The sequence below is a fragment of the Dryobates pubescens genome, chromosome 24, assembly GCF_014839835.1.
Source record: "Dryobates pubescens isolate bDryPub1 chromosome 24, bDryPub1.pri, whole genome shotgun sequence".
Classification (NCBI taxonomy): domain Eukaryota; kingdom Metazoa; phylum Chordata; class Aves; order Piciformes; family Picidae; genus Dryobates; species Dryobates pubescens.
Genome location: NC_071635.1, coordinates 12,793,792 through 12,806,711, shown reverse-complemented (window position 1 = coordinate 12,806,711; position 12,920 = coordinate 12,793,792). Strand labels below are relative to the sequence as shown.

Here is a 12,920-nt window from a genome sequence, read left to right as displayed (position 1 = left end):
AACATGCTTAGGCTGCACTTGCTGTCAGCTTAACAGTCATGTTTCTGTGTCTTCCTCTAAATTCCTCTCCCAGCTGGGCTCTTTCATATCTTAGCATTAAAATAGATTCTTCCTAATTAGACAGATCTCTGTCATGATAATCATCTTGAGAACGTATGCTGTATTTTCATGCTGTGTATCTTTTCACAGATCAGGCCTCTGCTTTATAATTTCTCAAATTCAGAACTCACTGAATAGATCCTGTACCAAGCAATCAGCTCCTGTAACCAGTAATTAGTGTCCTGTCAGCTGATATCGGTAGGCATTAGTGCTCGAGTGCTGGCATCAGCAGGTTCGTCCTACATCACTTAGAATTCTGATAGGTTGGATTCTTCTGAAATTCCAGTTGTGAAGATCATTTTCTGAAGCTGATGTGCAGGGGGGAAGAAAAGGTATAGGGGCTAATACAGACCAAAAGGTGAGTGTGCCTAAGCCCATGGTCATAAACGTAACTCGCTACCGTGAGTGAGCATGTGCCTGTGTCTGATCACAGAACACAGTTGTTTGGTCAAGGCATCTCTTTTAATGACAATGCAGTAGAGCAATGCTGAGATGTCTCCCATTTCTTTCTTTGCCCAAGCTATAATCTGAGGGGGTTTCCCCATTTTTATTTATTCAGTCTCAGCTATTTTGCAGAAATGTGGTCCTTCACAGAACCTGAATTTAAATAGGTCCCTTAAATAGCTCAGTTTTGGCCTTAGTGTTTCAGAAGCTGGTAATTGGTTGTGTCAGCATCCTTAAATAAAAGTGATGCAAAAGTGAGCTGCGAAATCTCATCTCTGTTATGCTGTTCTACCATTGCCACGCAAGCCCTATGAGGAGTGGCTGAGGGAGCTGGGGTTGCTTAGCCTGGAGAAGAGGAGGCTCAGGGGAGACCTTATTGCTCTCTACAACTGCCTGAAGGGAGGTTGTAGCCAGGTGGGGGTTGGTCTCTTCTCCCAGGCGACCAGCACCAGAACAAGAGGACACAGTCTCAAGGTGCACCAGGGGAGGCTTAGGCTGGACATTAGGAAGAAATTCTTCATAGAGTGATTGGCCATTGGAATGTGCTGCCCAGGGAGGTGGTGGAGTCCCCATCACTGGAGGTGTTTAGGAAGAGACTGGATGGGGTGCTTGGTGCCATGGTTCAGTTGATTAGATGGTGTTGGGTGATAGATTGGACTCGATGATCTCAAAGGTCTTTTCCAGTCTGGTCTGGTCTGGTCTGGTCTGGTCTATCCTATCCTATCCTATCCTATCCTATCCTATCCTATCCTATCCTATCCTATCCTATCCTATCCTATCCTATCCTACTTAAACCAAAACTCTTCTGCTGGATGACATTTTTCAGTTAGCTCTTAGGTGCTGGATGAGAGTTGTAAAATAACACTGTCTGTGAAATGCTGGTTCTGCTGTTTGGTTTTAAGGGATAGTGCTTTCTCTTAGAAAAGGTTGTACTGTAGAATAAGGCAACTATCACCACTGTTGCTGTTCAAATGGGTGGGGAACTAGATGGATACAGATATGCCCAGCTTTGTTTTAACCTCAGCCAGTTAAGAAGTATCTTTTGATCAGGACCAGCTGTTTTCAGAATGTATTCAGATTTTATTTCACTTTTTTTTCCCACAAAGGTGGTGATTGATCTATTTGCCAAATCCTGACACTGAGCACAGGCTATTACAAAACTCTCTTACTCAAATCATCACCCCTGGGCAGTGCAGCCCAGCAGAACCAGAGTCTGCAGCTGGGAGATGAAAAATTCCTCCTTTTTACACAGGCTGGAATTTAATTCTACCACAATCCACTTGAAGAAACACCACATTTGCTGCCAGAGTGCCACACCAACAGGTAAGATAAGTTTGTGTGACTCCTGCAAAATAGCATCTATTCTGGTCGTGGGAAGAGAACTTAAGTAAAATGCACCAAAAGGCAGCCTGTAAGAACAAAACGAACTGAAAAACCTCAGCTGGGACAGGCGATTCTGACTCTGCGGGTGTAAAAACGTCTCTTTTTGCGGGCTCCAGTGCTGGGTGGGTTAGTCCTTGGAGCCGGCTGGAACGGGCAGGCAGCGGGCTGCAGGGGGCACTGCGGAGGAATCCAAAAAGTACTGCTTCGAAGTTGCACCTCATTCCCAGCTGTCTCCCCTTCTGGCCTGCTGACACTCTCCATCTCAGTTAAAACAGCAAAGAATCGATGAGAAGAATTTAAACCAAACAACAACAAACAAGAGAAGCCCCTCCTCCTTCCCCCCCCTAGTTCTTACACTCAGTCTTTTCATAGATATTTTTGTACAAGCAAATTGTTGTGGAGTCAGAGAGGGAGTTACTGCAGTGCTTACATCAGTGTCCCTTGGCTTCAAATTAGCAGAGGGACCGGACCTTGTAAATGAGGCAGGACTTGGAATTTCCCCTTGCTTTCAGGCTGCTTCTGAGCAGAGTTTGCCCCCTGGTTTGTGATAAAGTCTTGATAGGTGATGATGAAGAACAGTAAGTAACTTCTCAGACTGATAGTAAAGAACAGTTGGAGGGTTTCTTTGGTGTATGTTTTGGTTATTGGAGGTTGGGGGCAGGTGGGGGACAGAGACATGCTTGTTAATCTCAACACAGAGAAGGTACTAATTGCTAATTTTATGTGTCCAGTCCTGTTTTCCATCTGGGCAGAGTCAGGAATTGTTGCAATAGCAATGAAATTAACCCAATTTCCTCTTGCTGAGCACTTAAAGAAGACAAAGCCAGTTCTTTCCCTCTGTCAGTAGCTTCAAAATAGTATCCTATGCTAATCTCCAGCAGCAGAAATGAAGATGGTTTAAATCAGATCTCATGACTAATGTACGAGTTCCCAATTTTCTGCACGTTGGAGAACAAGGGTGTCTCTGGGCTAATGCTGGTTTATACAGACCCATTAAAAAAACCCAAACCAAAACCAACAAACCCAATGGGGAGTGCATAGCTCAGAGTGCTGGTGAGACAATAACAATCCATTAAATTGGTGCGTGCAGCAGCTCTGCCTGGTGTTGAGCTGGCTTCCCGGGATGGTATTCCTGATCCATTAATCACCCGCGCTCTATATGGAGGCAGCCACCGTTCAGCCTGGAAAAATGTTCCTGCCCAACGTGTCATGTTTCTGCCGCTGTCTAAAATAGAAAGTTCAGCCGGTGCCGGGAGGCGCGGGGCTCCGAGCTGCCCGTGCCTTCATTATGCAACAGTTGACACCGGAGGGGACACGGCACACGCCGCTCCGCCGCGGGCCCCGGGCTCCCCCTACCCCCGGGGCTGCGCCCAGCGCCGCCTCCGGCTGCTCCCTCCGCCGGTCCCGGCCCCCGCTCTTCCCGACCACCGGGGCTCAGGACAGGCGCTGCCCACCCGCCCCGCCGCAGCGTCGAGCTCCGGCAGAGCCGCGCAGCAGCCGCCGCTGCTAGAGGGCCCGGCTGCCGGCCGGCTACGGCGGCACGGGGAGCCCCGGGGGCGGCAGGTGTCGGCCCCCGCTCCGCTTTCCTCCTCCCCTCCACTTCGCCGTGCCCGCGGGCAGCCCCGCAGCGCTGCCGGGCGGGAGCGCAGCGGCAGGCGCCGGAGGAGGCGGGAGGCGGGGGGGGGGGGGGGAAGCGCCATGTCCGCTCCTGCTGGGGGACGTCCGTGCCGGGTTTTGCACCTTGTCCCCGGGTCTGCCTCTCGGCCTGGAGGAGCCGCCGCTGCTGCTGCCGGTGCCGCGGTGTTTGCCGAGCGCTCCTGTCCTGGTATCACTCCGCTGGCATGGAGGAGGAGGAGGTGGAGGAGGAGAGCGTTTGATCATTGTGATGGTGGCAGGAGGAGCAGCAGCCAGCAGAGCAGAGCAAAGCGTTAGGCTCTAGCAGCTCGGCGTTGTGCAAAGACTTCAGAGCTCTACTTTTCTTTTTTTTTTTCCTTTTTTTTTTCCTTCTCCTTTCTTCCTTTTTTTTTTTTCCTTTTTTTTTTTGTTTTTTTGTTTTTTTTTTTTTTTTTTTTTTTTTTTTTTTGCCTTCCAGCTCGGCCCGGATTGTTCATGTGTTTACTTCCCCCAGCCCGAGGATTTGCTATTTAGGTTCCTGTTGAAATGCAACTGAGCAGCCAAAGTACTTTGCGAACACGGTGCGGCATAAACACCAAAACTTTTTTCTAGAAGGAAAATACAATCCGAAAGCGGCTGTGCCTGTCTTTTGATGCCGGGGAGTGCGAGTGAGTGTGCCCGGCGTGTGCTTGGATGTGTGTGTGCGAGCGGGGTGTGTGTGTGTGCATGTGGAGGGACGCGTGTGTTTCTCTTTATCCATGGGGAGAGAAGGCTTTTGGCAAAACCGCCGGAAATCTCATGGAATCTATTTTGAAATAATGGATTATAAGAAAGAAAAAGGAGGAAAGGAACTGGTCTGATAGCTCCTGGAGTTTGCTTCCCGAATCGCTGCTGCTTAGTTTGTTGTGCTGCTGCTTTTTTTTTTTTTCTCCTGCCCTTTTTTTTTTCCTCCCTTTTTTTTTTTTCTTCCTTTTCCTTGGCGTTTGTTGGTTGTGTTGCCGGTGATAACCTTTTAGCACCTTCTCTCTTTATTTCCCTTCCCCCCCCTCCTCTCTCTTTTTAATGTTTTGGAGCCTCTCGAGAGGGATTGGCTGGGGGGAAAGAGAAACATTTGCTTGGGATCGCTGTTTGCCTGATACATGGTGGTGCCCCCTCCCCCCCACCCCCCCGGTTCTCTAAAAAGTATCCCATCAGGACCCCGCAGGAGACTGTGTGTGTGTGAAGGGTAGGATAAAAAAGTTCTTCCAAAATAGTGTGCACGGGGAAGAGGATGGGGGATTTTGCAGCCCCCGCTGCCGCCGCGAATGGCAGCAGTATCTGCATCAACAATAACCTGAACAGCAGCCTCGGCGGGGCCGGTATCGGGGTTAACAGCACTCCCCACGGTCCTCCCGCCGCCGCTGCCGGTAACAATAACGCGAACAGCGGCGGCATTCCCAAGCACAGCACGGTGGTGGAGCGGCTGAGGCAGCGCATCGAGGGCTGCCGCCGGCACCATGTCAACTGCGAGAGCAGGTACCAGCAAGCCCAGGCGGAGCAGCTGGAGCTGGAGCGCAGGGACACGGTGAGCCTCTACCAGCGGACCCTGGAGCAGAGGGCCAAGAAAACGGGCACCGGCACCGGCGGCAGCAAGCAGCAGCATCAGAGCAAACAGCAGCAAGATGCCGAGCCTGCCACGGCGGAGCAGAGGAACCACACGCTGATCATGGTAAGGGGATGCGGGCCGGGGTTGGGGTGCGCTCTCCACTTCCAGTTTCTGGCCGGGATGAGGCTGAGATCGCCCCCCGCTTGTTTTCCGGAGGGAGCCGGGGCTCGGCTCAACTTTGGTGGTGGCAAGGCCGCGGGCAGGCTGGGCAAGCGGCCGGGGGCTGTGTGTGTGGCTGCACAACTTCTCACGGGCAGGGGCGGGGGAAGCGAACAAACTTTTCTTCACTCCCCCCACCCTCCTCCTCTCCCCGGTCTCTTTCAGAAGGAAAGAGCTGCCCCGGGGGAAGAGGGAAGAGCGGTGCCGGGCGTGCGCCGTGGGCTGCCGAAAGCCAGAGGAGGGGTTTGCGTGCGTGTTTGGCCACGGCTTTTCCGTGCGGGGGCCGTTCGGAATCCCTCCCGCCGCCGGTGGAGGCCGGCCCGACGGGCTAGGGGTGGCGGCATGAGTGAGAAGCCGGGCAGGCTTCTCGCCCCGGCTGCCCCGGCGTGCAGCAGCCCGGCTCTTCACGCGAGCTGAACCGCTTCCCAAAGTTTCCTGGGGTTTTAAGGAGCTTAGCGAGGAGCGGAGTGGGGAGAAGGGGGCGGGGGCTGAGCCGGCAGCAGCGCAGCGGCAAGTAGGAAGCGGAGTTTCCCACTCCCAGGCTGCACCGATGATGAATAATAAACGGAGGGAGGTGCGGGGGGGAGCCGGGCCCCGCGCTCCGTCTGAGCCTTATTTATAGCAGGTCGCGGCCGCCCGGCCTTCTGGTGGGGGGGCCGCCGGCGCCTTCGTCTCGGCAAGCCGGGGCGACCCGGCCGCGGGGGGAACGCGTGTGTGTCCTGACGTGTCCCGCCGCGCCGGGGCGGGAGTGCCCGGTGCTCGGGGGCGGGCGCAGGGCAGCCGGGGCTTCGCCGTCTGCCCGGCGCACAATGGGCGGCGGAGGACGGCTAGGAGGAGGGAAAGAGGGAGGGGAGGTGCCATGGTAGCGTGTGGTTTACAAGCCTCGCACGTCCCTCCCTCTCGCCCTCCCCTGCTGCGCGGGGAGGCGCGGCCGTGCGGGAGGGTCTTGCGGGGCGGCAGCTGCCGCTGGCCCCCGCCTCGGAGGGGGGGGGGTTCGGATCTCCGTGACAAAGCGGCGGGGAGGCGGCGGCTCTTCCCTCCCGTGTGTTCCCCCCACCGCGGTATGCTCAAGAAGGGAGCACTGTGTTTCTCTCGGGCCGCGTCGAGCCTGTCCTCTTCTGGCCGCGCTGCCGCGAACTCCCGCGGGCAGCACCTTGCCCCTCGCCGCCGTCCCACCAGGCGCTTTTGTCTGCCCCCCGGCCCCGGCTTCGTCACGGAGGGCGAGGAGGCGGGGATCGCTTCGCCGGCGGCAGACAAAAGCTGAGCGCCGAGCGCAGTCCCCCACCTCCCGCCCCGCAGCCGAGGAGCGGAGCGCGGCTGCCGTCTTCCTGCCTTCTGCCCCCTTGCCCTCTCCCCCTTCGCTTTCTCCCAGACCCGGCGAGGCCGAGAGGGGAGCGGGACCAGGGATCGGGGTGGGAATCGCCGACGGCAGCCACACAAAGCGGCGGGGGGTGTCTGTGTGCGTGTGTGCCGGGGGGGGATGCTTCGCAAACAGGAAGCAGCAAAACCTCACTGACATCTCGTTGCTTTCGTGATGTTGCCAGCAAGGCAGAACCGTATTTCTCTTCCTTCTCTCGCCTTTCCGCTGGACCGAGGGGTTTAAATGCACACTCCCCCCGCCACCGCAATGTTTTGCCTTGGCTTGCAGCTACTCCTGGGGCAGGATCTGAGTCACTAATCAAACTCAATGAGCAGGGACTATCTGTTGTCAGCCAAACTGTCCTTAAGTCCCTTTTCACATCTCATGGCATTTCCACAAGATGCAGGAAAGAAACTGGAGGATCAGGAGACCTCAGAATTCCTTCTTTCCAGGGAAGCATCCTGGTGCCCTGTGTACACATCCAGCTGCAGAACAGCCACAGTGCTTCTAGGCCCTTCTCGTGATGGTTTGTCCCCTTCTTCCCAAACCTAAGGCGTTGAAGGCCAGGATTTCTAGTTCAGTAGCTCATTTGTCGGCCTTCCCTTGAAGGTCTAGAAGAGATACACCAAGCCATGCTATAATGTGAAAGTTGGGGAAACAAGTAACAAAAGGAGGAAACACAGTGCTAGCTCTCCCTGCTAATTTGTTCCATGTTGGGACACTTGAAGATCTAAGAGGGGGTCTTTATTAATGGGCAGTGTGCTGTGAAATTCATCAGCCTGGATTTGTTGTGCTGCAGTCTTCATGCTGTTTAAATGCACTCCATGTGCACTATGCTTTTTGTCTTAAAAAAGAGGAATTCTAATACTTTCTAAAAAAAGACCTATTCCCACCAGTACTTTCTTTTAGGAAACCTGTACACAGATGTGGCCAAAACTTTAGAAGCGTTATCTGCTTTGTTTCACTTGGAGAGTGTTAATGGTGGGGTTTTATCCAGTGTCTAAGGGTGTTAGGGAATATTCATGGCTACATGAAAGTAATGCTTAAACCCTGAGAAGTTATTTGCTGCTTTGAAAGCAACTGACAAGTATTTTCTTTAAGACATTTATGCCTTTTCTAGTATTAAAAAACCAAAACCCAAACAAAAACCCAAACCCCAAACCCATACAAGCAAGGAAGCAAACAAAAAAGTCTTAGTTTCTAGCAGTCACAACACTTTGGCAAGTTTCACTGTTTGTGTTCATAAACAGTTGTTGATCAGTTAGAGGGTAGAAGGGCTCTGCAGAGGGACCTTGACTGACTGGACAGATGGGTGGAGTCCAATGGGATGGCATTCAACAAGTCCAAGAGCTGGGTGCTGCACTTTGGCCACAGCAACCCCATGCAGAGCTACAGGCCGGGGTCAGAGTGGCGGGAGAGCTGCCAAACAGAGAGGGACCTGGGGGTGCTGATTGACAGCTGCCTAAACATGAGCCAGCAGTGTGCCCAGGTGGCCAAGTGGGCCAATGGCATCCTGGCATGCATCAAGAATAGTGTGGCCAGCAGGAGCAGGGAAGCCATTGTGCCCCTGTACTCTGCATTGGTTAGGCCACACCTTGAGTCCTGTGTCCAGTTCTGGGCCCCTCAGTTTAAGAAGGACATTGAGACACTTGAACGTGTCCAGAGAAGGGCAACAAGGCTGGGGAGAGGCCTAGAGCACAGCCCTGTGAGGAGGGGCTGAGGGAGCTGGGGTTGCTTAGCCTGGAGAAGAGGAGGCTCAGGGGAGACCTTCTTGCTCTCTACAACTACCTGAAGGGAGGTTGTAGCCAGGTGGGGGTTGGTCTCTTCTCCCAGGCAACCAGCACCAGAACAAGAGGACACAGTCTCAAGCTGTGCCATGGGAAGTTTAGGCTGGAGGTGAGGAGAAAGTTCTTCCCTGAGAGAGTCATTTGTCATTGGAATGTGTTGCCCAGGGAGGTGGTGGAGTCCCCATCCCTGGAGGTATTCAAGAGGGGATTGGACGTGGCACTTGGTGCCATGGTCTAGTCAGGAGGTCTGTGGTGACAGGTTGGACTCGATGATCTTTGAGGTCTCTTCCAACCTTAGTCATACTGTGATACTGTGATTATGTTTTTTATCTCCTAAAAGAGTTCAGCTCTATTTAACATTTTCTGAACTATGTTTTGGAGTTTTCTCCCCTTCTTTATTCTGTAGTAAGTTCCAGCTGGGAGGTTTGCAGTCAAACAGTCATATGGATCTGCTTCTGCTTTAGTCTCCTAAGATCATTATTAAATCCTTCCCTCAGATTATTAAAGCACACAATTTGGAGATGAAGTAGTGGGGATTAAATGACAGCAAATGCAATGAGGATAGACAGAAATACTGTTTCTTTTATTGCTATGATTATTATTAAGGCAAATGAAAAGAAAGTGTTATCAGTGTGTGTGTGTCCCTCTCCCAAACTGAGAGACATTGAGAAGGGTGGGGAGATGTGTTTGGGCAGCAGTCACCCACAAACCCTCCTAGAAGCTGGTGCTGACACGTGTGTTGAGGTGTCCTTCAGCAAGCTGGGTGAAAAAACATCTTCAGGAGATGATTTAAAGACAGGCAGGCTGCTTTTCTTCATTTGATGGAGCAGGAACTCTGCAGTCTGTACAACGCTCCTTGGCCCCACCCCCACAGTTTACACCCTCACTCCATGAGTTCATGAAAGGGATTATGCAGTTTCCACTGTTTAGGACTCTGTGTCAACTGACAAGCAGTTATCAATGGGAGCCTTTTCTTTTTTTCCAGGGAAGGGGTGCAGGAGCAAAGGCTTGGCTGTATTTCATGAATTGCTGATCTACTCTCAGTTTGGGTATTGCTGACCAAGTTTTCCCTTGCTCAGTTTTGGAATATCTGGGTTTATAGCTATTCCAGTCTCTTCTACTAGAGGAGAACAGTAGGTTTCAGAACAAGTTTGCTTCCATACAGGCATTGACTGGGACTTGGACAAAAATTAGGATTGTGATAAATGTCTGGGAGGACCTTTTTCTGTCCCTGTCCTCCCCGCCCCAGTTCAACCTGGCAAAAGCCAAAGTTGTTTTCCCTGCCTTTGAGCTGGATTATTAGAATGCTGCACCAGCTTGCCTTTCAAAGGAAGCATGGGGAAAATCTGCAGCCCATCCAAAACTCTGCTGCTGATCTTCGGACTGGCTCCAGGAAATATCAACACATTATTTCAGTTCTTTGGTTCTTTGTGAGCTAAATCTGCCTTCTTCTTTCCTCCTTTAAGAGCAAAAGTCTGGCTCTGCATCCATGTCACTGTGTGTGGCTCAGAGATACCATGCCTTTGTATGTGTGCACACAGAAAATATATGAAGCAAATACTAAATGGAAACATAGAATCAGTCAGGATTGGAAGGGACCACAAGGATCATCTAGTTCCAACCCCCCTGCCATGGGCAGGGACACCTCACACTAGAGCAGGCTGGCCAGAGCCTCATCCAGCCTGGGCTTAAACACCTCCAGGGATGGGGCCTCAACCACCTCCCTGGAGAACCCATTCCAGGGCTTCACCACTCTCATGGGGAAGATCTTCCTCCTCACGTCCAGCCTGAATCTCCCCTCCTCTAGCTTCATTCCATTCCCCCTAGTCCTATCACTACCTGAGATCCTGAGAAGTCCCTCCCCAGCCTTCATGGAGGCGCCCTTCAGCTACTGGAAGGCCACAATTAGGTCACCTCGGAGTACCTCCAGTTTATAATAAACAGCCAAGTATATAATGAATAGCCAAAGCTACAACCAAATTGCAAGTTATATCATCTGTTTCTTACCCTTGATGCCACTGGTCTTGTTGTGAGGTTTTGTCTGTCCTTTTTCCCCCAGTGATGCACCTTGAGTTACCACAGTGACCTTTTGATGCACATTTCTCTTCATCCGAGCTCTGCTGTGGAGTATAAAGGGGCTAGAGCCTCCTTTCCCCTGTTTTAAAAGCTCTTCAGAACTTTTCTTACTTAGCATCCTGGGTTTGATAGCTCCTGTCCCAGTGACCATTTCCAACCCTTAAAAGTGAGCCTTAGGAAACTGAGTTTTAAACACCATAAACATGAAATGTTGTTTAGATCACAGAAATGAGTGACGGAAGTCCAATGACCTATTAGATCATCTTTTCTGTTCCCCCGCCAAAGCACGCTGTGCCAGTGCAGAAGTAGTTTAAAGTTAGGGAAAACACATGCTGGCAAACACAGCATTTTCCAGTACTGCTTTTTACCCATTCTGGGCTAGAGCTCTGCCTCATGGAAGTTGATGGTCACACTGCCCTTCTACCTGAGGGAAGGGAGGTGGGCAGGCCAGTCCTTTCGGCTCGCTTTGTGTAGAGACAGAATGACATGTGCAGAATTACAGGAATCATAGAGTCATAGAATTGTTAGGGTTGGAAGGGACCTCAAGGATCATCTAGTTCCACCCCCCCTGCCATGAGCAGGGACCCCTCACATAGATCGGGTTGCTCAGACCCACATCCAGCCTGGCCTTAAAAACCTCCAGGGATGGAGCTTCCACCACCTCCCTGGGCAGATCTGGTTACATCTCTCACCAAATCTGGTTACATCTCTTACCAAATCTGGTTACATCTCTTCCTTGTTGGCAGATAGTCCACCACAGAAATGTAGTTCCCTCACTCCAGTCTCTCCCTTTTTGTTGCGGGGGGGTTGGGGAAACAAGTATCCAGAGCAAAAAGTGTAACTTCTTAATTTGTCTTAGTGAGTCAGGGTTAATGCTGTTAATGAGCTGGAGTGCTGAAGAATGCTGTCAGTCTTGTGAGCAGTTTTGTGAAGCTTCCACCTGCTGTATTGAATGCATAGCCTGTATTGAATGCATAACCTGTGTGTATGTCCATGATCCTGTGCACAGCGCTTGCCTTCATTCCGGTGCAACCCTGCTTACTCGGCAGGTGCTCAGCAGCTCCTCAGTTACACTACAGCAAGGATGATTTTTCAGATGTTTCTTTCTCTTTTCCTCAAGAGGTCAAATACTGTAGCCCTTACGCATGCCTGATGACTAAGTAGGATTAAGCATCTCTTCAGTTAATAAGCTATGTCTGATCTTGCTCACGCTGGGGTAAAGTCAGTAGTAAATGCGAAACTAGGATGATACCAGAATGCAATCCCAGGCCAGCAATGCTCCTTCTCTTTCATATGCATCATAGGAGGAGTCATCGTGCAACCCTTTTTATTTTGCTCTTCCTATAAGGGTGGATCTGTGTCTGTCTTATTCCACAGCCTCTCCCATTTTTTCTTCTCCTTTTCAAACCAACTCACGCTTGCTGCTCCTGTGTGATTACTGTCCTTTAGGACAAGGAGTTTTTGTGATGACCTCCTTTTGCAGCTAGTCAGCAGAATAGGTTTCAGTTTAGCAAACTGAAAGGAATGGAGAGACTCTTCAAGCACTGCTCGCCTCTGGTGACCTTTATATGCTCTGATGGAAAGTGTGTCCCTTTAAAAGATAGTGGGTTGGGTTCTTATGAGCCATAGTTGGAGGAGGGCGAGTTGTGTTTTGACATGTAGCCAGTCCTGGTGAAATCTAAGCACCAGACTGACCACACAGTGAGTGTTGAAATTCTTGCAGTGCAGTCCTAGGCATTGCCAAGGTCAGGAAGAACAACTTTGGCCTGAACGTGTCCAAAACTCCTTCTGCTAATGCAGAGCCAAAGCCATTAACATCTGAGTGTGCTAAGACAATTGGTTGCTCTTATGTTAACCAAAATTTACAGCAACTTGACCTGAAGTTTAAGGCTGCAGATGTGGCTGAAGTTGGTGCAAACCTGAGCTGCCACCACAGAGGAAGTCTCATCTTTCATGTTCTTGTCAGTGGCTGTATTTTCTTGCTGCTGCCCTTCGGTAATGCTAATGCTAACCCTTGCTCATGTACCTCCACCATCAGCCACTTCACCCAGCAGGTGGGGAGGAGGACAGACACATTTCTTCCTTTCCATCTGGGTTAGTTTTCAGCTGGATCTGATCTGTGACTTGTTTGACTGTCCCTCCCATGGGCAGCACAGTCTACCAACAGGTTAAGCCTCTTGTGAAACTTCACCCTTATCCCAGGATAAACATCTGAGACCTATTAGTTAAAACATGCTCACCTGGTAGCATGCACTTTACCTGAGCTAAGTAGCACCTGGTGCCTGAGCACATGGTTCTGTTCCTGGCTGCAGAGGCTGAAGCAGGAAAGGCTGTAAGTAGCAGAGGAGTCAGA

General features: G+C 51.3%; 1 protein-coding gene across 2 annotated transcripts in view; it reads left to right on the top strand.

Annotated features, from left to right (window-relative positions):
- Positions 1-4,539: 4,539 nt before the first annotated feature.
- The window catches only part of MAML3 (mastermind like transcriptional coactivator 3), a 296,232-nt gene continuing 287,851 nt past the window's right edge, over positions 4,540-12,920 (top strand). For both annotated transcript variants that reach the window (XM_054172585.1, XM_054172584.1), the window contains exon 1: positions 4,540-5,248. In XM_054172585.1, coding sequence (XP_054028560.1) covers positions 4,811-5,248 — 438 coding nt within the window. In that variant the 5' untranslated portion in view covers positions 4,540-4,810. The remainder of the gene's footprint in view (positions 5,249-12,920) is intronic.